General features: G+C 51.1%; 1 protein-coding gene across 3 annotated transcripts in view; it reads left to right on the forward strand.

Annotated features, from left to right (window-relative positions):
* Positions 1-20475, forward strand: part of SCTR (secretin receptor) — a 77664-nt gene that overhangs the window by 21183 nt on the left and 36006 nt on the right. For all 3 annotated transcript variants that reach the window (XR_015255164.1, XM_086718416.1, XM_086718417.1), the window contains exons 2-3: positions 2243-2363; positions 19447-19554. Coding sequence is in view for 2 of the 3 variants with exons in the window: in XM_086718416.1 (XP_086574542.1) it covers positions 2243-2363; positions 19447-19554 (229 nt within the window). In the remaining variant the exon portion in view is untranslated. The remainder of the gene's footprint in view (positions 1-2242; positions 2364-19446; positions 19555-20475) is intronic.

Consider the following 20475-nt stretch of genomic DNA (forward strand, 5'->3'; position numbering starts at 1 on the left):
GCAGAATCCTTCTATATAAAGCTTTTGCCACGTACGGGGTGGATTCTCAGAAGTAAAGTCAGTCGGCCAAAGGGTCTGGACATTTTTGTGACACTTAACATATGCTTACGTATATACACTTAAAAGATTGTACCTGTTCACACTCCCTCCTGCAGCGTCTCACCTTTTAAGAGTAATGTTAGCTTCAAAGTGGCACCGAACAGGCTGTGTGCCTGCTTGAGACCTTTGGTGAACTAATGGCAGCCTGCCAACCCGCAGGTGGATTTTTCCACTCAAGCTCATCTACCGCCTCCGCCGAAAAGCCAGAGGGTGGTGGTGATGATGGGCTTCCGCGAGGACCCGGAGAGAACGCCACAGGGAGACAAGGGCACAAGTATGCGGGGCTGCGTGCCGGTTCTCCCGACAGTGACTATATTCTTAGGGAACGTTTTAACATAAGTGTCTAAATACAAGAGCCATCACAAGCAAGGTGATGAAGTCATGTGTTGTATGGTCAGGAATGAGATGGAAACTTAGGGGTGATGAACGGGGAAGGAATGAATTTTAAGTGTATTTATTTTGAGAGAGAGAGCGCGCGCTCAGGGGAGGGGCAGAGAGAGAGAGAGAGAGAGAGATTGGGAATCCCAAGCAGTCTCTGTGCTGTCAGCACAGAGCCCGATGCAGGGCTCAAACGCGCAACCTGTGAGATCATGACCCGAGCCGAAACTAAGACTCGGACACTCAAGTGACCGAGCCACCCAGGTGCCCCACATAATATGATTTTAGTGCTGGGTAGACACAGATGGTCCTGCAACAGCTCTGTTGTGGCTGACTGTGGGCTCCGTGCCAGGGGAGGTGATGTGTGTGTTTCATGGGGATCACGGATCCAGTCACTTATGGTCAGGGAGTAGCTGGAAGAGAGCAGCCGCTGACAGCTGATAGGTGCTTTCTGACTGCATTAGTGAAGGGTCATGAGCTGTGGAAGACCCAAATTAACAGAGAGATCGTCAGATTATTTGTTTGCCTTTGGAGTCGTTTGAATACAGTGCTACCTGAGGTGCCCTTCTCTGGCCCAGAGCTTTTGTTTATTTGGGCCATTTTGGAGCATGGCCTTGTCGCCGGGGACTTCTCCCCCTGTTCCATTATGTTGACATTTCCATCCACAAAGCATTTAGTGCAGGGGTGACAAGAGGGTTTAAGACTTGGTCCTTGACCTCTTGGAAGGCCGGTTTCTGAAATTCGGAACCTTGGGTATAGGACCTTGGTCACATGCCCTAACTACTATGGGCCTCAGTTTCCTTTTCTGTGTCTCTTTACGGGGTTATTTTGATGCTTACGTAAGTTAATGTATGCGAAAAGACTCTAATATTAAAATTCCATACTCTGTAGGGGCGCCTGGGTGGCTCAGTCGGTTAAGCGTCCGACTCTTCGTTTTGGCTCAGGTCATGATCTCACGGTTCATGAGTTCGAGCCCCACATCGGGCTCTGTGCTGACCACATGGAGTCTGCCTGGGATTCTCTCTCTCCCTTTCTCTCTGCCCCTCCTCCTCTCTGTCTCTCAAAAGAAACAAACAAACAAACTTTTAAAAATTTATAAAAAAATTCCCTACTCTGTAAAAAGTAAAATAAGGGTTCAATTCATTGGTGTTTTGAGTTGTTCCTTCCTTCCTTCCTTCCTTCCTCCTTCCTTCCCTCACTCACATATTTATCAAGTGTCAGCACAAATGAAAGAATGGAGCCATGCTCTGGAAATCTACTCTAGGAAGAGCTAGGAAGCCAGGACTGTGTGCCAGTCCTTCCTGTCCAACACATCCCTCCATCAGTGTTTGCCTGGGGTGGATATATGTTCTCTTCTGGGGAACAGGGAGATGGTTGAATGTAGGTTTCAAAGACCCTTGAATCAAAACTTAACTTGCCAAGCCTGAGAAATGAACACTGTTGGAATAAACGAAGTCCTGCAGACTAATAGGTCCCCAGAAAGTAAGTAACTCACCGGGCTCGGGTGTCCTCATAAACTCAAGGGCAAGATTTGCAGGGGACAAGCTACAGATGGTTCAAGCATCCTGGCTGTCCCAGAATTCAGTGGCCTGTATTCTCTCCCAAGAGTGGCTGCCTCTACCTCACTGTGAAGAGCTCCCTGCTGGATTTTGCCCTCCTCCGTTTGAATCCTCACTGTCTAGCCCCACTCATGCTCACAGAAAGTCTCTTTGTGGTACAGTGGAGTTAGTGGCACTGATGTGCATTCTTGGTTTTGGACTTGCAGGTGGGCGCCCTCCCCCGACTGTGTGATGTGCTCCAGGTGCTTCGGGAGGAACGGGACCAGTGCCTGCAGGAACTCTCCAAAGAGAAGCAGGGAGACCCGGGTGTGGAGCAGCCGTCCCCAGGTATGTGGCTTACTTTAGTCCACTCTTGGACATGCATTGTATCCAAACCCACTGTGGTACGGGAGGCGGGGCCAGCTTGGGGACGCAGGGGACGGGACTGGCTGTACTCATTCAGACAATCAGCTGGGGAGAAGGGTCGGGAGTGATCCTGGTGAGCGGTTGACTCACACCCAAGAAGCCACACCAACACCACTCACCGTTCCTCTGGGCTTGTGGATACGGCCTGTGTTTTCATTCCACCAACTTCTGCATCATGACTTCACCAAGGGAAGAGTTTGGTGAGAATTACAAGTCAAGGAAGTGTGCCTCTTACCCATTCTTTCGCCTCCTCTGACAAGTTTGATGTGTGAGGTAGTCAGAGAGGCAGAGAGGGGTCAGAAAAACCTGGGGTCCAAAGTTGGCTCACACTCGCTGGCTGTGCAACCATGGACAAGTTATTTAACCTTCTGAGCCTTGGTTTCTTGATCTATACAATGGAGGTGATAATGTCTACTTTGGATTATGATGATAAATGAGATAAAGTATGTTAAATACTAGTGATTCTTAAATATTATTAATGTAAACATTATTATCATTAATCATTTAAAAATACCATTAATTTGATATTTTATATGTTAATTTTATTTTTATTCTGTTTTTTAAGTTTCCCTCTTCTAAGGATAAGGAAGGGTATAGTATTAAGAAAAGAATCCATTATAGGTCTTCAAACAAAGACTTGTACATGCATATTCATAGCACAACTAGTCTCAATGGCCAAGAGGCAGAAACAATCCAAGTGTCCATGGACTGATGAATGGAGAAAAAAATGTGGTGTATACACACAATGGAACATTATTGAGTCTTAAAAAGAAATGATGGGTTGATACATGCTACAACATGGATGCATCTTGAAAACAAGTTAAGTGAAGAAAGCCAGTTACAGAAGACCATGGATTGTATGATTCCATTTATATGAAATGTCCAGATCGGGCAATCCATACAGACAGAAATTAGATTAGTAGTTGCCTGGGGCCAAGGGGAGGGAGAATGGGGAGTAACTGCTGAGCAGTTCCCTTTTGGTGGTGGTGAAAATATCTTAGATCTAGATAGAGGTAATGGTTGCATGATACTATGAATGAGTTAAACAACCGCTGAATTGTACCACTTTAGAATGGATAATGGTTAATTTTATGTTGTCTGAATTTTTATTTTTATTTATTTATTTTTTTAAGTTTATTTATTTTGAGGGAGAGAGCAGCAGGAGAGGGGCAGAGAGAGAAGGAGAGAGAGGATCCAAAGCAGGCTCCACACTGTCGGAGTGGAGCCCAATGTGGGGCTTGAACTCACGAACTACGAGATCATGACCTGAGGCGAAATCAAGCGTCAGACGCTTAAGCGACTGAGCCATCCAGGCACTCCAAGGGTTGTATGAATTTTCAAATGTACTTTATTTTTTAGAGCAATTCACTGCAAAATTGAAAAGAAAGTGCAGAGTTCCCATATACTCTCTGCTCCCCACTCAAACACACAGCCTCTTCCCCCATTAACATCCTGTACCAGAGTGATAACGCTTGTTATAATCGTTGAACCTGCATTGACACGACATTATCACCCAAAGCCCATAGTTCACATGAGGATTCACTCTTGGTGTACATTCTGTGGGTCTTGACAAATGTATGACATGTGTCCACCATTAGAGTATTTTCTGTGCCCTAAAAATGCTCTGTGCTCCACCTATCTGTCCCTTTCTCTCCCCTAACCCTTAGCAATCACTGATCTTTTTATTGTCTCCATACTTTTGCCTTTTCTAGAACATTGTATAGGTGGAATCCTACAGTAGTATGTAGCCTTTTCAGATTGGCTTCCTTCACTTAGCCATATGCATTTAAGTTTTTCTCCGCTTCTTTTCATGTCTTGATAGCACGTTTCTTCTTTTTTTTTTTTAATTTTTTTTTTTTTTAACATTTATTTATTTTTGAGACAGAGAAAGACAGAGCGTGAGCAGGGGAGGGGCAGAAAGAGACGGAGACACAGAATCCGAAGCAGGCTCCAGGCCCTGAGCTGTCAGCACAGAGCCTGTCGCGGGGCTCGAACTCATGAACTGCGAGATCGTGACCTGAGCCGAAGTCGGACGCTTAACCGACTGAGCCACCCAGGCGCCCCGCACGTTTCTTCTTAAAGTAGAGTAATATTCCATTGTCTGGATGTAGCACAGTTTACCCGTTCACTTACTGGAGGACATCTTGGTCGCTTCCGCATTTCGATAGTTGTAAATAAAGCTGCTGGGTGTGGACACAAGTTCTCAACTCGTTTGGATAAATACCCAAGAGCTTGATTGCTGGCTCAATTGGTAAGAGTACATTCAGTTTTGTGAGAAACTGCCGAACCGTCTTCCAAAGCGGCAGTGCAGTTCTGCGTTCCGCGAGCAATGAAGGAGAGTTCCTGTTGCTCCACATCCTTGCCAGCTTTTGGTGTTGTCAGTGTTTTTTTTTTTTGTTGTCTTTTTCTTCTTAACTGTGGTAAAAATACATATAACATAAGATTTACTGTCGTAATCAGTTTTAAATTTAAAACATCTAAACTTCAGTGGAAAACACGTTAACATGAAATTTACCATCTGAACCGTTTCTAAAGGTACAGTTGGGGTGGTGTTGAGTACATTCACCATGTTGGGCATCCAGTCTCCAAAACGGTTCATCCCGCAAAACTGAAACTCTATACTCATTAGAACAACAGCTTCCTTTCTCTCCCTTCCCTCAGCCCCTGACAGCCCCCATTCTACTTTCTGTTTCTATGAATTTGACTACTCTACGTACCGCACGTAAGTGGAATCATACAGCGTTTGTCTTCTGGCAATTGGTTTATTTCACTTAGCATCATGTCCTCAAGATTCATCAAGGTTGTAGCCTATGGCAGAATTTCCACATTTTGGGAATCCATTCATTCCTGAAAGGACACCGGACTTGCTTCTGTCTTTTATCTGTGGTGAATAATGGTACTCTGAACATGAGTGTGCACGTATCTATCTCTTCAAGTTTCTGCCTTCCATTCTTTTGGGTGTATACCCACAAGTGAAATTGCAGGATTGTGCTGTAATTCTATTTTTCATCGTTCCTGGGTCCTGTTTACCGTGTTTTTCCATAGTAGCTGTACTGTTTCACATTCTTACCAGCAGCACACAGGAGTTCCAATTTCTCCACATCTTCACCAACACTTGTTACTTGGTTGTTTTGGGTTTTTTTAGTGATTTTTTTAATGTTTATTTATTTTTGAGAGAGAGACAGAATGTGAGCAGGGGAGGGGCAGAGAGAGAGGGAGACACAGAAGCAGGCTCCAGGCTCTGAGCTGTTAACACAGAGCCTGACGCAGGGCTTGAACCCACGGACTGTGAGATCATAACCTGAGCCGAAGTCGGATGCTTAACTGACTGAGCCACCCAGGCACACCGTCACTTGGCTGTTTTTGTTTTTTTTTTTTTTTAATTTTTTTTTTTTTCAACGTTTATTTATTTTTGGGACAGAGAGAGACAGAGCATGAATGGGGGAGGGGCAGAGAGAGAGGGAGACACAGAATCGGAAACAGGCTCCAGGCTCCGAGCCATCAGCCCAGATCGAACTCACAGACCGCGAGATCGTGACCTGGCTGAAGTCGGACGCTTAACCGACTGCGCCACCCAGGCGCCCCTCACTTGGCTGTTTTTTGATGATAGCCATCCTAATGGATGTGAGGTGATATCTCATTGTGGTTTTGATCCGCATTTCCCTAACAATTAGTGATGTTGAGCATCTTTTTTATGTGCTGGTTGGCCTTTTGTATATATTCTTTGAAGAAATGTTTATTTCAGTCCTTTGCCCATTTAAAAATATGGTTGTTGTTGTTTTTTTGCCAGTGAATTATAGGAGTTCTTTATATATTCTGGGTCTTACCCCCTTATCGGATATATGATTTGTAAATAATCTCTCCCATCGTGTAGGATGCCTTTTCATTCCGTTGTTTGTGTCCTTGGATGCACAGAAGTTTTTAGGTTTGATATAGTTGGCTGCATCTAGTTTTTACTTTTGTTGCCTGTGTTTTTGATGTCATATCCAACAAATGATTGCTAAATTTAATCTCAGGAAGCTTTTCCCATATGTTTTATCCTAAGATTTGTGTATAGTTTTAGCTCTTACATTTAGGTCCTTGGTCCTTTTTGAGTTCATCTTTGTATATGATGTCCACCTTCGTCCTTTTTTTTTTTTATGTTTGTTTGTTTGTTTATTTATTTATTTATTTATTTATTTATTTTGAGAGAGAGTGAGCGCCCGCATGTGCGCGTGCCTTCTCTTGGGGGAGGGCAGAGAGAGAGAGGGGGAGGGGGAGAGGATCTCAAGCAGGCTCTGTGCTGTCCATGCGGAGCCCAACATGGGGCTGGATCTCATGAACCATGAGATCATGACCTGAGCAGAAACTAAGAGTCGGATGCTTAACTGACTGAGCCACTCAGGCGCCCCAGAACGGCTAGAACTTTAACAGATACTTTGTATGCACGGCTCACCTGAAGACAGTTTCCCATCTTTTCCTAAGGGGTTCAAGTTGGCGCTCTTGGCTACCACTAGGTACTGAGGGACGGGGTGGACAGAGTAAGGAAGGGGTGTAGTGCCTTGCAAACAGGACAGGGAATCAGAATGCCTTTCAATGGTGATAACTGGCAGTTCATGCTGGGGCGGGGTTGGCAGCTTTATCACTTGGAGTCCCCTTGGGGGCATTTTAGGAGCCAGCACAGAATACACACCTCAAAGTAGCAGAGGATCTGGGATATTTATCCACCAACGCCCCGTCAGTCAGAACCTGGGCTGTTTCTGGGGAGGGTGCATGGATTCCCCCGCATTTCCCTTTGCCTGCTGTCCTTGGGGGAAAAGTGGGCTCCAGCAACTGGAGAAAGCCTTCAGGCAAAGGGATCCAGGGGCTAGCATTTGAAAGTGAGGTTGGGGGGGCGTCTGGGTGGCTGAGTCGGTTAAGCCTCTGACTTCGGCTCAGGACACGACCTCACCGTTGGTGGGTTCAAGACCCACGCTGGGCTCCACACTGACAGCGCGGAGTCTGCTTAGGGTTTTCTCTTTCGCCCTCTCTCAGCCCCTCCCCAACTCACACACACACTCTCTCTCAAAATAAATAAATAAATTTTAAAAAAAGGGAAGAAAGACAATGAGGTTATTGTGTGCAGGAGAGGTAGACCAAAGAGATAGATAGGAGAGCAAGGTCTTCTCCCGAGGGAGGTGGAGGTGGAAAGGAGCAGCCGCATGTAAGACCAGTGTAGATGGTAACCCAGACGGGACGTGGGGGTGACTTTGCTCAGGGGCAAGGTGGGACAGTGCATGTCCAGGATAACCCCCAAATGTTCCTTCTGAGCAGCGGGAAGATGGGGCAAAGGAAGACCAGGGATTCTGAGCAGTAGAGACAAAGATCAGGAGGTGAGTGTCAGCTGTGCAGAGCTGAGACTTCGGAGGAGGGGCCAGGGCTGGGGAACCCCTCTGCACAGGTGACAAAGGGGCTGAGGTTATGCAAGGTGAGGGTGTGAGAGAGGAGAAGAGGTGCCCAGGAGTGGACCTCAAGATTGCCAGTGTGCATCGTCGGGGGCAGCCAGAGGCAGGAGGAAGATTCAAGGAGTCGTGGGCAGCGGGGGCCAAGCGGTCTGGATGTTGCAATGTGCTGTAACCGATTCGCCCACCCTCTGCCTGAGGGACAGGGTCAGGATGACCCTCTCCCATAGTTCCAGCCTTTCCATCCTCTCTGCTGGCTATGAAAGCTGCTTGTGGGGAGGCAGACTATGGTCTTGCGCTGCTCACTGGGGGGCACCACTGAGCCTGAGTCTCCTGATTTCCCAAACCCTCCTGCTACCCTAGAAACTGTTTGGAACAGCAGGAAACAAGGTCTGCCTGCTTGTCCCCAGTGTGAATGCCTAAAATTCCAATGACAGGGCATGGGCTTTTCATTCAGCTCTGAGACATACAGTCTAGAGATGCTAGGCCTTTGGGAGAGATATGGTGAGCTTCAGCTCATGCTGACAAGTAAGGAACACTTATTTGAAAAGTCAGCATCTGATGTGTTTAAAATGTCCCACTGCTCTTCATCCCAGGATAAGGTCCAGCTCCTGACTTGGCCCTTGTCCCGGCCTCCACTCCAAACATGTCCTCTTGGCTCAACCAAATTGCTTACAACTTCATGACTATGTGACTATGTGGGTTTCTCTGTGCCTCCAGGCCTTTGCACATGCTGATCCCTCTGCTACACCACCATTCCCTCTTCTTCACTCGGCCAACCACTCTGCTTTTTAGACTCTTCCAGGAACAATTTCTGCTGCCACCCTGAGTCCTGCAGGACCCTCTGCTCCTCTCCCCTGCGGCACCTTGCCCTTTCCCTGGTGCGTGGCACAGGGCTTGCACAGATCGGGTACTCATTGTGTGTTTGTTGACTGACTTACTGAGTGAATGAGTGAGTGCAGATACTTGGCTGAGAGCAGAGAGAGAGGAGAAAACAAAAGAGCTGGCCCGGAGGAAACAGTGGGAGATGAGACAGAGCCTTTGGAGTTCTAAGGACCCCACAGGGGACGTGGATGGCCCCCACCTTGCCCAGCTTGTCACACACTAGCTGAGGTGAGCAGTGTAGCCCATGCTGCTCATGCAGGGGTGCTCTCTGGAGCCTGACCTGGCGGCAGAGAGGTTGAGCCCTTTGTCCTCCTAGGGCCTCCTATAAGAAGCAATCCGCTGCTCTGCCAGCCCCACTGAGGCCCTGAGTGACCCACCCCACTGGCTGGGCCCCCTGCTTGACATTCTGGGTGTCCCAGTGTTCCTGTCGGCTTCCACACTGCAAGCGCAGATCTGCTCCTGTAACAGTGGGAGGAGGTGGTTGGCTGTGGGCTTAGCACGGGGCGGGGCGGCTGGGGGGGGGGGGGCGGGGCGTGAGTGCCAGGCTGGGGGACAGATGGAGCCAGCCAAGGTGTCAGTGCTGTTGCTTCCTCTCTGTGATCTTGGGCAAGGGGGGGCTCATCCGCTCCTCAACGTGCGCATTTTCTTCTATTTTTATAAAAGAAATAAAATATTAATTTTTTTTAGAGAGAGAGTGAGGGTACAAGTGAGCGAGGGGCAGAGAGAAAGGGAGAGAGAATTGCACGAGGGGCAGAGACAGAAAGAGAGAAAGGGAGAGAGAAAGAAGGGGGACTCACCCGAAGCAGGGCTCGTGTCACCTGATGCAGGGCTCGAACACACAAACTGTGGGATCGCGACCTGAGCCGAAACCAAGAGTGCTGAACCGACTGAGCCACCCAGGAGCACCTCAACTTACCCATGTTAGTTATTTTTTTATTAAAAAAAATTTTGGGGGGGCGCCTGGGTGGCTCAGTCGGTTAAGCGTCCGACTTCGGCTCAGGTCATGATCTCGCGGTCCGTGGGTTCGAGCCCCACGTCGGGCTCTGGGCTGACGGCTCAGAGCCTGGAGCCTGTTTCAGATTCTGTGTCTCCCTCTCTCTCTGACCCTCCCCTGTTCATGCTCTGTCTCTGTTTCTAAAATAAATAAATGTTAAAAAAAATTTTTTTTTTAAGTTTATTTATTTATTTTGAGAGAGACAGAGACACAGTGCCAGTGGGGGAGGGGCAGAGAGAGAGGGAGGGAGGGAAAATCCCAAGCAGGCTCCACGCCGTGGGCACAGAGCCTAACTCGGGCCTCCTGCTCACGAACCCTGAGATCACCACCTGAGCCGAAACCAAGAGTCAGACGCTGAACCGACTGAGCCACCCAGGCACCCCTCAACTTGCCCATTTGCAAATGGGGATATAATCTTATGACCTCATGGCCCTGTTGGCAGGACGCGAAGGCAGGGATCTCGTTGTCGCGGGGAGCTTCTTTCCTGGCCCGGTTGCTCCGTGCGGACAGGCTGGCCTCTGCCATGGATGGGCAGCCTCCACCGGGCCCTCTGTCCCCCTGCGTGCTCAGCCTCGCCCCGGGAGGTTCCCCACCCAGTCACCCTGCGGACGCCGGCCTCACGCTCCCAGTGCTTGGGGAGGTTGTAAGAGTGCCCCCACTCAGGTTCTGGGCTGACTCGTCTGGAGCAGATCTGGTCATCTTTCCTCCCGAAGGCTCTCGTGGGGTCCTCATTGCGTATCCAGGTCCGAGAAAGCTCACTAGGGACTCCTGCCCTCGTTCCGCCTCTAACTCCCTGGGGAGACGTGGGTGAGGCCCTGAATACACCTTGTCTGGACCTCACTCGCCTCATGGGAGAAAAAGGCTGCGTCGGATTTGCAGTATTTGAGACTGTTTGGCAAGGCCTGGCCGGTGAGTGAGAAGGCGGCCAGGCTCCTCCCCCCCAGCCCCCTCCCCACCACTGCCATCACCTCCAGTCTAAGGAGTCTGTGGCTTTGCAAGCCTGGTGTAAGAGCCCTCGAGACCGGGGATGTCTGAGCACTTGACCTGCGGGAAAGTCTTCAGGTCTGCTCTGCTGAGAGACTGAGAACGCGGGGTCACTCATCTCTGTTTGGAACGAATGTGTGGCCAAGGGGGAAGAACTCCCTCAAAGACGGAGGGAGAGGAAGACAGAAACAGCAAAGGTGGGGGCGAGCTGTCGGGCGTGGGTGTCCGTATCAGAAACACACAGGCACAGGGCCTACACGCGGGCCCAGCCCTGCTCTGAAGACTGTCCACGTCCCCACCAGGCCACCCAGACCCACAGGCCCACGGGAATTCCGTCCCTTGGCGCCCGAAGCAGGAGGGGCTGGTGGACTCTCTGTTGGGGGCACGAGGTTAATGGTTAAGCTGCCCAGTCCTCCCTGGGGAGGAGGTTAATGTTTGATCGCCAGACGAGTCGCAGGAAATGCCACTCACGGAGTTGTCAGTGAGCCCGGCACACTTATCACAAATAAAAAATTAACTCTTCAGCTATTCCGGGTTAGGTGGCCAAGGCCTTCCCAGCATTTTGTGGGAACGTTTCAGGGTCACCCTAATAGCTGCATGGACTGCTCTACTGGGCTATTTATTGCTCTGTTTACAGAAGCTGATACCTCCTCAGAGTTGGCTGGTGGAAGAGCTTTGGCTCTTCACAGGGAAGAATGTTCCAGAGAGTCAGTGTGGTGGCAGGAAAGGTGTGGGCTTGGCAATCAGAAAGACCTGGGCATGTGCATTCCTCTGTCACTTAGGGGCTGGGTGACCTTGAGCAAGACACTAATCCTCTCTGGGCCTTAGTGTCCTCGCCTTCAGAGTGGGTCATTCCCTTTTTCCCAGCTTGCCTCTGCTAGCTGGTTGCCCAATCCTGAAGAACATGGGCAGGAGGGAACAGGCTGACTTCTTTTCAAGGGGTGGGGTGGGGTGGGAGGGGCCGCTGGGGGTAAGGGGGCAATGAGGTGAAATTCACAGAAGAACTTAACCATCATACAGTGAACAATTCCATGGCATTCGGTACATTCACAAAGCTGTGCAGCCAGCCCCCCTCTAGTTCCAAAATGTTTTCATCGTCCCCAACTAACACCTCATGACCTGTAAGTCAGTCCTCACTGCCCCCCTCCCCTGCCCCTGGCAACCACCAATCTGTTTTCTGTCTCTATGGATTTGCTGACCCTGGATTTCTAAATGGAATCATACAGTATGTGACCTTTTGTGTCCGCCTTCTTCCAAGTTCATTCACACTATAGCATGTATCAGTGTCTTACACATGCTGGCTTTTAATGCGATTTTCTCTCACAAACATTCCTGGCTCCTGATGGTTTTCCACAGCCAAACACCCACCCTGCCCACAGCTCACCTCCCCCCATTCTTTCCTTGGCACAATGATCTTGGCTCATTTTTCAGAAACAAGCATATGTTTGTGTAACATTTCAGTCTTTTTATTTTTATTATTATTATTTTTTTTTAATTTTCAACCTGTACTGTAAGCACCATTATTGACCCCATTTTACAGATGAGGAAATTGAGGGTCTGAGAGGCTCAGGATCACCCAGATCTGAAACAGGACTCTCAGCCCAAATGTTTGACTCTAAATCCTGAAGATTTTCTAGTTTGCATTCCGGACTGAGCTGTGAATGAGTAATGTCCTCACCCTCCCAAGAAGGGATTTAGAAATCAGTGGGGGTGCCTGGGTGGCTCACACGGTTAAGCGGTTAAGCGTCTAACTTTGGCTCAGGTCATGATCTCGTGGTTCGTGAGTTCGAGCCCCGCAGCAGGCTCTGCCTGACAGTGCAAAGCCTGCTTGGGATTTTCTCTTTCTCCTTCTTTCTCTGCCCCTCTCCAGCTTGCGGGCACACGCTCGCTCTCTCTCAAAAACAATAAATGACTAAACTTAAAAAAAAAAAAAAAAAGAGGGTCTCCTGGGTGGCTCAGTTGGCTGAACTCAGGTCATAATTTCCTGGTTTGTGGGTTCCAGCCCTGCATCAGGCTTGATGCTGTTGGCACGGAGCCTGTTTTGGATCCTCTGTCCCCTCTCTCTGCCTGTCCTTCACTTGTGCCCTCTCTCTCAAAAACAAAGAGACATTAAAAAAAAAAATTAGAAATTAGAAACAAAAAAGACAGACTGTTGATGCCAATTAATCTTTAATTAGTGTGAGAAGTGGCTTGAAATGAAGAGCTTTCAGCCAGGGGAGGGGGATTTTGTGAGGCAGGGTACAGTTTGCACAGTGCCTGGGAGGGAAAGGGCTCAGCATACAGTGCTCAGAAGCTCATCTCCAGGGACGCCTGGGTGGCGCAGTCGGTTAAGCGTCCGACTTCAGCCAGGTCACGATCTCACGGTCCGTGAGTTCGAGCCCCGCATCGGGCTCTGGGCTGATGGCTCAGAGCCTGGAGCCTGTTTCCGATTCTGTGTCTCCCTCTCTCTCTGCCCCTCCCCCGTTCATGCTCTGTCTCTCTCTGTCCCCAAAATAAATAAAAAACGTTGAAAAAAAAATTAAAAAAAAAAAAAAAAAGAAGCTCGTCTCCAGCTGGCCTCCTGGAGGGGGAGACGCCAGCCTGCTCCAGGAAATCAGCCTTCAGCTTCAGGCTCGAAGCTGAAGTGCAGCCTCCATGCAACGTCTGAAGCATATCCCCATCGGCTAATTCCGTGCCTCTGTCTGCTTGAATACTTTTAGTGGTGGGAAACTCACTACTCCCAACACAGTTTATCCCGTGGAACAGCTTGTGCTTCGTGGTTTAAAGAGAACCACTGCCCCCTCCCCCCGACTATCTAGCTGCTCCTCCTGTGCTGTGCTTTGAAACGCCCTTGCCACCTGGGACTTCAGTCCCTCTGACCCCATCCTGACCACTTCTGTGTGTGGTCCAGCCATCACCAGGAGGGCAACACCTTTCATGACCTAAGTACTATAGATCAGCTAGTTAGCAAAGCCAGGGAAACCTCACCGAGTTGCCCCTTGGATGGCCTAGGGATGAGGCCAGGGTAGCTAAGAAAGGCAAAAGGAGACAGGAGGAAGCCTGAACCACCAAGGGCTCTTGGGGAGGCAAGAGGGTGAATGGTGGGAAGCAGGGTCTGGAGGCACCTGGGAGATGAATATGGCAGCTGTAGGCGGAAAGAGTTAACCCTGCACAAGGAGAAGCCAGGGGACGACCAGAAGGGCAAGGTGAGGGGGACCTTGGATTCCGTTTTGACCTCCATTAGCCTGCACAGTGAGCAGCCGGGGGCGGGGCGTGGAGGGACGGCAGACCCACTGCCGGAGTCAGCATGGCCCTGGGCAGCCTGGCTTGATCTTGGCCCTGTGGCCCCACAACCGGACACGTGGCTCCCGAAAGGCTCCCAGGTTATCGTCAGGCCATCTGAGCTCATTTATAAATAAATCAAGGACTGGAAGATTGATGCTCCTGTCTGGTGGGACGCAGGGCAGACGGGCAGTTTGCAGAGGGCCGGGCTGTATTCCAGGCACCGGGCCGGATGGGGGTTTAGACATGCCACAGGCTGTCCTGCCCTCTCCAGTCACCTGGGCCTGTATTCCAGCCCCTCCCCATCGCCAGACCTGCCTCTGGGGCCACTCTCCTATGGGGGCAGGGGGTGGGGGAGGACGGCGGGACCAGGATGGCAGGACAGAGGGAGCTCTGGGCCTGGCGCGGTGCCGGGGGCTTCACAAGAGTAAAGGAGACCAATCTCTGTCCGTCAGCTCCAGTGGGCAAAATAGAATTTCCTCAGTTTCGTAAGTTTAATTCTGACTCCATTCTCCTGGGGTGGAGAAACCTCAGCCTTGATATTTTCTGGATCTTCCTCAACTTGCCCAGGGTTTCAGAGATTCACATGGTGCTGGGGTACCTGGGGGAGCCCGTGTGGTCTTGAGCTCTACGGAGTGGTGGCCGACAGACCTCTGTGTTTCGTGGGGAGGCATGGGCGCCGCGAGGCTGTCTGTGGTCCTGCTCTAGACATGTCCCCACAGCCATTTATCCTGTGGGCTATCCCACCATCCAGGCCTGGTGGGCAGCAGGGTACCCCTGCCTCTTTCTGGAACCTTATCTGTCCTGCTCATCGCTTGCCCTGCTTACCTCCCAAGTCTGAGGGAGGTCTCGCTCCTTTTCTGTTTTCTCCCAAGCATTTTGTTTACACCAGAATTCTTGTCCACCTCCTCCTGCTCCCCTCCCTCTATACCCCAGGGCCTTTGAAACCCCAAGCTAGGAAGATTGTAAGTTTTCCTGACCACCTCTGAGAATGTGAACCAGTAGTCTGAGGAGGAGGGACCAAAACAGGCGGGGAGAAAAACCAGAATGGAGATGAATAGATCAGAAAATATTCTCCTGCACACAAATCATTTAATCCACACCAAAATCCCCGGGTATGTTACTATGCCCATTTTATAGATGAGGAAACTGAGGCCCGCAGAGGTAACTGGCATGCCCAAGGTAGATTTGGGTCCAAAGCTAGCTCTGTCTCCACCACAACACCACTTCAACTCAGGATCCTGTGCTGTCCTCTGGGGCCATGGCTCAGCAGGCCCCCCCTGCTCCCCCAGATGGCACTTGTGGCCCAACATTGTTTTTTCTTGTCTCCCCACTTGAGCTTCCCCAACCTTCCACCCCATCCCTCCAGCCGGGCAGTCAGTGGCGACAGTGACCAATCAGAGATGGTGGAGGGCTGCGAGGTTCGCCCGTCACCTGCCCCGGGCCCTGCTGGCCCAGGCGGCAGCTAATTTGTGTGCATTTGAGCCCTGCCTTTCCAGAGGCAGTGAGCCTTGCCTACTGGCTCAGTAACATGAGCCCCCATTTACCAAGCTCCACCAATCTTTTTTATCTCATTGGACGGCCCCTCACCTCCAACTGAGGAAGCAAGTGCTGGGGCTCAAGATTTAAAACTACCCAGGCTTTGTCCCTTCCCCACCAGAACTCCAGAAGGAACCTAGTGCCAAGACACCCTCCCTCCCTCCCATCCATGCTCCACCTGTGCAGGCCTCCCCGCCCCCACCTCAGAGCAGGAGCCTGGTGGGAAGTGGGATGTGAGGCCCTCCACTCACACCCTGGAACAGTGCAAGCAAGGGAGGTCCCTGCCAGCAGTCAGGAGGCCACACAGAACCACCCTGCTCGCCTGGCCACAGTCCCTTGAGCCCAGCTGCAGCCATGCACAACCTGTACTGGTTTCCTTCATCTTTTCTCTTTAAATCGATTGACTTTTTTTTTTCCCCAGCATGCTGTACATTAGATCTTAGACTTACTCATCCTTCATATGAGGCTTTGTGCCCTTTGACTAACCTCTCCCCGTTTTTCCAACCTCAGCTCCCGATGACCATTCTACGTCCTGCTTCTGTGAGCTCGAATCTTGCAGACTCCACATGAGGGAGGTCACGCGGCATGTATCCGTCTGTGTCTGGCTTAGTTCATTCAGCATAGTGTCCTCCAAATTCATCCATGTTGTCACAACATGGATGTCTTTTTTTTTTTCTTATTTTTTTTAAACTTTTTTTTAACATTTATGTATTTTTGAAAGACAGAGAGAGCCAGAGCGCAAACGGGGGAGGGCCAGAGAGAGAGGGAGACACAGAATCTGAAGCAGGTTCCAGGCTCCAAGCTGTCAGCCCAGAGCCCGATGCGGAGCTCGAACTCACGGACCGCGAGATCATGACCTGAGCTGACGTCGGCCGCCTGACCGACTGAGCCACCCAGGCGCCCCTGATTTCTTTCTTTTTTAAGGCTGAATAACATCTCACTGTAATTTTCCTTATCCATCCATCATGTGATGGACACCTAGGTTGTTTCCACACAGTGGGTATTGTAAATAGTGAAACAATGAATAGTGAAACATGGGTCAGATATCTCTTTGGGATCCTGATTTCATTCCCTTTGGCTGTATACCCAGAAGTGGGATTGCAAGATCAATGGTAGTCCTACTTTTATTTTTTGAGGAACCTCCATACTGTTTTCCAATGGTGGCCGTACCAGTTTACGTTCCTGCCAGCAGTGTGCGAGGCCTCCCTTTTCTTTCAGTTGACTGTTATTTTTTAACTTAGCCCCATCCTAAACAATAATAGCTGTAAAATCACTTTTTAACCCATGTTAAATTCTTTCTAAAAAAAAAAAAAAAAATGTGGAGCTATGGAAATGAAAAGCATCCGACCATGCACCAGCTAAAAGAGCGTGCCAGCGAGGATGTGCTTCCTGCACTGGGAGCACTGGGTCTGTCCCCAGACGGCGAGGCTGAAGCTGGGAGAGAGCGTGGCCGTGTCACAGCTGTGTCACAGTGCTCCAGACACGAGCAATGCCACGGGAAAGTAGCATCAGGGTCAGCCGGGAGGGTGGGATCCCAGCTCCACCAGTGGCAGCTCTGTTCCCCCACACATGTCCCTTTGCCTCTTGGAGCTTGCGTCCCACGTCTCTATCATCCCTGCTGTGGGGCAGCGACGTTACCCAATCCATACGGGGTGCACGATGTCTGAAACGTGCCCGGTGCCAGCCTGGCTGGCCCCTTCCCCAGCCTTTTCGCTCTGCAGGGTTGATATGAAGGGCGTGACAGAGACCCAGCTGTCAGGGGGACCCCAGACACCCTCAGGGGAGCCGGCTCCCACCTTACCACCAGTCACTTCCCCGCCGCCTTCTGCCAGCACCAGGGCAGTGTCCCTGTGGGCCCTGCGCAGCATGACCCGGGGCAGGATGCCTGCCAGGTGACCTGGCTCCCTCCCCATCTGTCTGGCCAGCTGCACATGGGTTGTCCAGCTTCAGGGGCAGGAGGTGTGGGCCGATGCTCTGGCTGACCTGGCCGGCTCCAGCCCTGAATCCATTTCTCCCAAAGTGAGGAAAGAGGCCCCTGAATTTTTCCACAGCTGGGAAGTGCACCAACTGCTTCCACTACAAGAGATGTGTCTCATTATAAATGAGGCATCCTGCTGCCGCGGAGAGTTCCGGGTCAGCTTCACCCCCCAGACTCCAGATGCCGGAAAAAGTCAGAGTAGACAGACACAGTGGGACATCTGTTAAGGGCCTTCCCAGCACCGTGTTGCTGTCCCAGGGGCATCTGGGGAGGCCCGAGTCATGGGGTGGGGTGGGAACGAGGGGGGGAGGGGCGAGCAGCGCCCACAGCTGGAATCTGGACAACTAGCTGCCTAGATGGCCATAGAACCCTGCTTGGGTGCTTTGGGTGGGGGTCTCAGATGGAGAGCTCCAGCGGCTCTTTCAGGGCTCGCTGTGAGAGTTGGGGTGAAGGTTCAGGGACATCCAAGGGGCTGCTCATCTCCCACATTCCTTGAATGACACAGACCCTGGTCCTCAGTCTCCACATGCTTCCACTGTCCTGCACAAGCCCCGCTCGAGCCCTGCCTCTGTGTCCACGCGCTCTCTCATTCTGCACCAGCTCCCTTGCCCAGGGCCACAGCTGTCTGTCACTTCAGGGGCTTCTCTGCCTCCAGAGCCCCTAGCCAGGCATCCTGACCTCAGGCCTGGCCTCCTGGGGGCAGGGCTCCCACTTCCTCTCTCCCTCTAATCCCTCTGGGGGCTGGCCCTCCTGCAAGAGAAGAGCCCCATCCGCCCTCAGCCCAGCTCTCCGCATCCTCCCTCTTTCCCTCCTGTCCCAGCCTCACACCCTGCCTCCCCCGACTCCTGGCCTCTCTCCAGCTTCCCTAGCCTGGCTCCATGAGCCTGGCTTCGACTAGGAAGCTGGGGTTGGTGCCTGAGGAGACAGGGCAGGTGGGCAGAGCCTGTGAGGTGGCACCGAGCAGTGTGGCTGGAACAGCCACTTCCCGGCCCCTGCATTTCTGGGCTGTGTGACTCCAGGAACCTTCTTCTTTTCACTGCTTATTGCTTCATTTATAAAACCAGGACAGGGCAGGTGCCTTGGAGCACGCTGTGGGTGCTTCCTGTGTGTGAAGCATGCGGTGACTGCCTCCCACTAGCACCAAACCAGAGCTGGTAGGCAGAGGACCGGAAGGCCAGGACATTAACATGGAATTTAGAAGTCAGTGCCCAGATAAAAGCCTGCTTCCAAGGGATGCACGCCAGGGAATGGTGCGGGAGCTGGTTTTAACACAGTATTATGCCTGGCCCCCTCCCAATACCGATGAAATCAGGATCCCTGGGTGTAGGGCCCCATCTGTATGTTTTTAAAACTCTGCAGACGGTTCTACTGTGCAGCCAGGATGGAGGCCCGTGGCTGTCGAGTCCTTTAATGCAAACTGAGGCCAAGAGGTATTTCGTCTTCCACTCTAGAGAAATCCACACCAACCCTTAGAAGGCTTATGTAAGATAATGTATGTTCCTTCCTGCCTTCATGCCTTCAACATGAGCACTTACGGCAGAGTCAAAGATTAAAGATTAAAAGCATGTTAGGGGTGCCTGGGTCGCTCAGTCGGTTAAGTGTCCGACTTTGGCTCAGGTCATGATCTCGCAGCTTGTGAGTTCGAGCCCCGCATTGGGCTCTGTACTGACAGCTCAGAGCCTGGAGCCTGTTTTGGATTCTGTGCCTCCCTCTCTCTCTGCCCCTCCCCTGCTTGCACTCTGTCTCTCTTTCTTTCTCAAAAAAAAGTAAACATTAAAAAAATAAAATAAAAGCACATTACATACCATTGGTTCCTGATGTCAAGGGGTCAGGACCCAATGGGAACTCCTGGCAGGCAGGGGGGTTGGGGATGGTGACAAGGTGGTGGAAAAGGCCCTTGGCCCCCGCTCCATCCCTGACTAATGCTACTGTTTCTCTTCACAGGTTGCGAGGGGCTGTGGGACAACATGAGCTGTTGGCCCTCCTCTGCCCTGGGACAGACTGTGGAAGTGGGGTGCCCACAATTCCTCCGGATGCTCACAGGCAGAAACGGTAAGCTCTCAGCCAGAGGGTCTTGGCTGCGAGACAGTGGGTGGCCCTCTGGGTAGGGCCTTGGCCCGGAGGCCACAGAAACTCTAGGGACAAGCAGTGACTGGAATGGTGACAGGTGGTCTTTGTTGGGAATCGGAGGCCTTGCTGGGGGTGTGGGGCAGTTTCCACTCGTGGGGTCCCAAGGAAGGGGGCCAGGAAGCATTGTATCAGAAAGTGATGAAGGAGACTGGGTTTGCTTCTCTCTGTCCCACACCTGCATTTATGGGCTCCCCCACTCCCTTTGACGTTTCTGTCCCCTAAGCAACCAGACGCCTTGTTCTGGCTCCTGGATCTGGGTCCCACCCTGGCACAACCCGACTTTCCAGAAATTTACTTCCTATGTGTCCATTCTGTCAGGCCCTGCTGATAAACCACGCCCTCCCTGAAAGCCCCTGGCCTCCTGGGTGATCTCTTGGGGAGGAAAATTGCAGTTTACAAGGATTTTCTTAATTTGAGGCAGAGAAGTAGGTAGACTGTTTCAGACAGGGGATATTCAGGGACTAACATTAGCTGAAGCTCCCCTACGTGCCAGGCATTTTTAAACACATGGGCTCATGCAATCATTACAGCACCCCTACAAGTCACAGACCTTTCTCCTCCACGTGACCCAGTAGAGTGGAGATAACAGGGACAAATAGGGGCTCAGCAGTTTGCTTAAGGTTCACAGCTAGAAGACAGCGAAACTAGGATTCAAACCCAGATTTCTCGGACTTCAAAACTATGCCCTGTCCTCAAGGGCATGGTCAAGGTGGGACTCTGGCCCCGTGGTGGGGGTGATGCTGGGTGGAGGCAAGGTCGCTTCATGGCCTTTGGCCCCTGGCCTCAATGAGGTCATTTAAAGTCTAAAGCCTGACCCAGCCCTGCTGCCCTTCTCCCTTCACT

This window comes from Puma concolor, chromosome C1 (genome assembly GCF_028749965.1).
Source record: "Puma concolor isolate L17-30 chromosome C1, mPumCon1.1.hap2, whole genome shotgun sequence".
Lineage (NCBI taxonomy): Eukaryota > Metazoa > Chordata > Mammalia > Carnivora > Felidae > Puma > Puma concolor.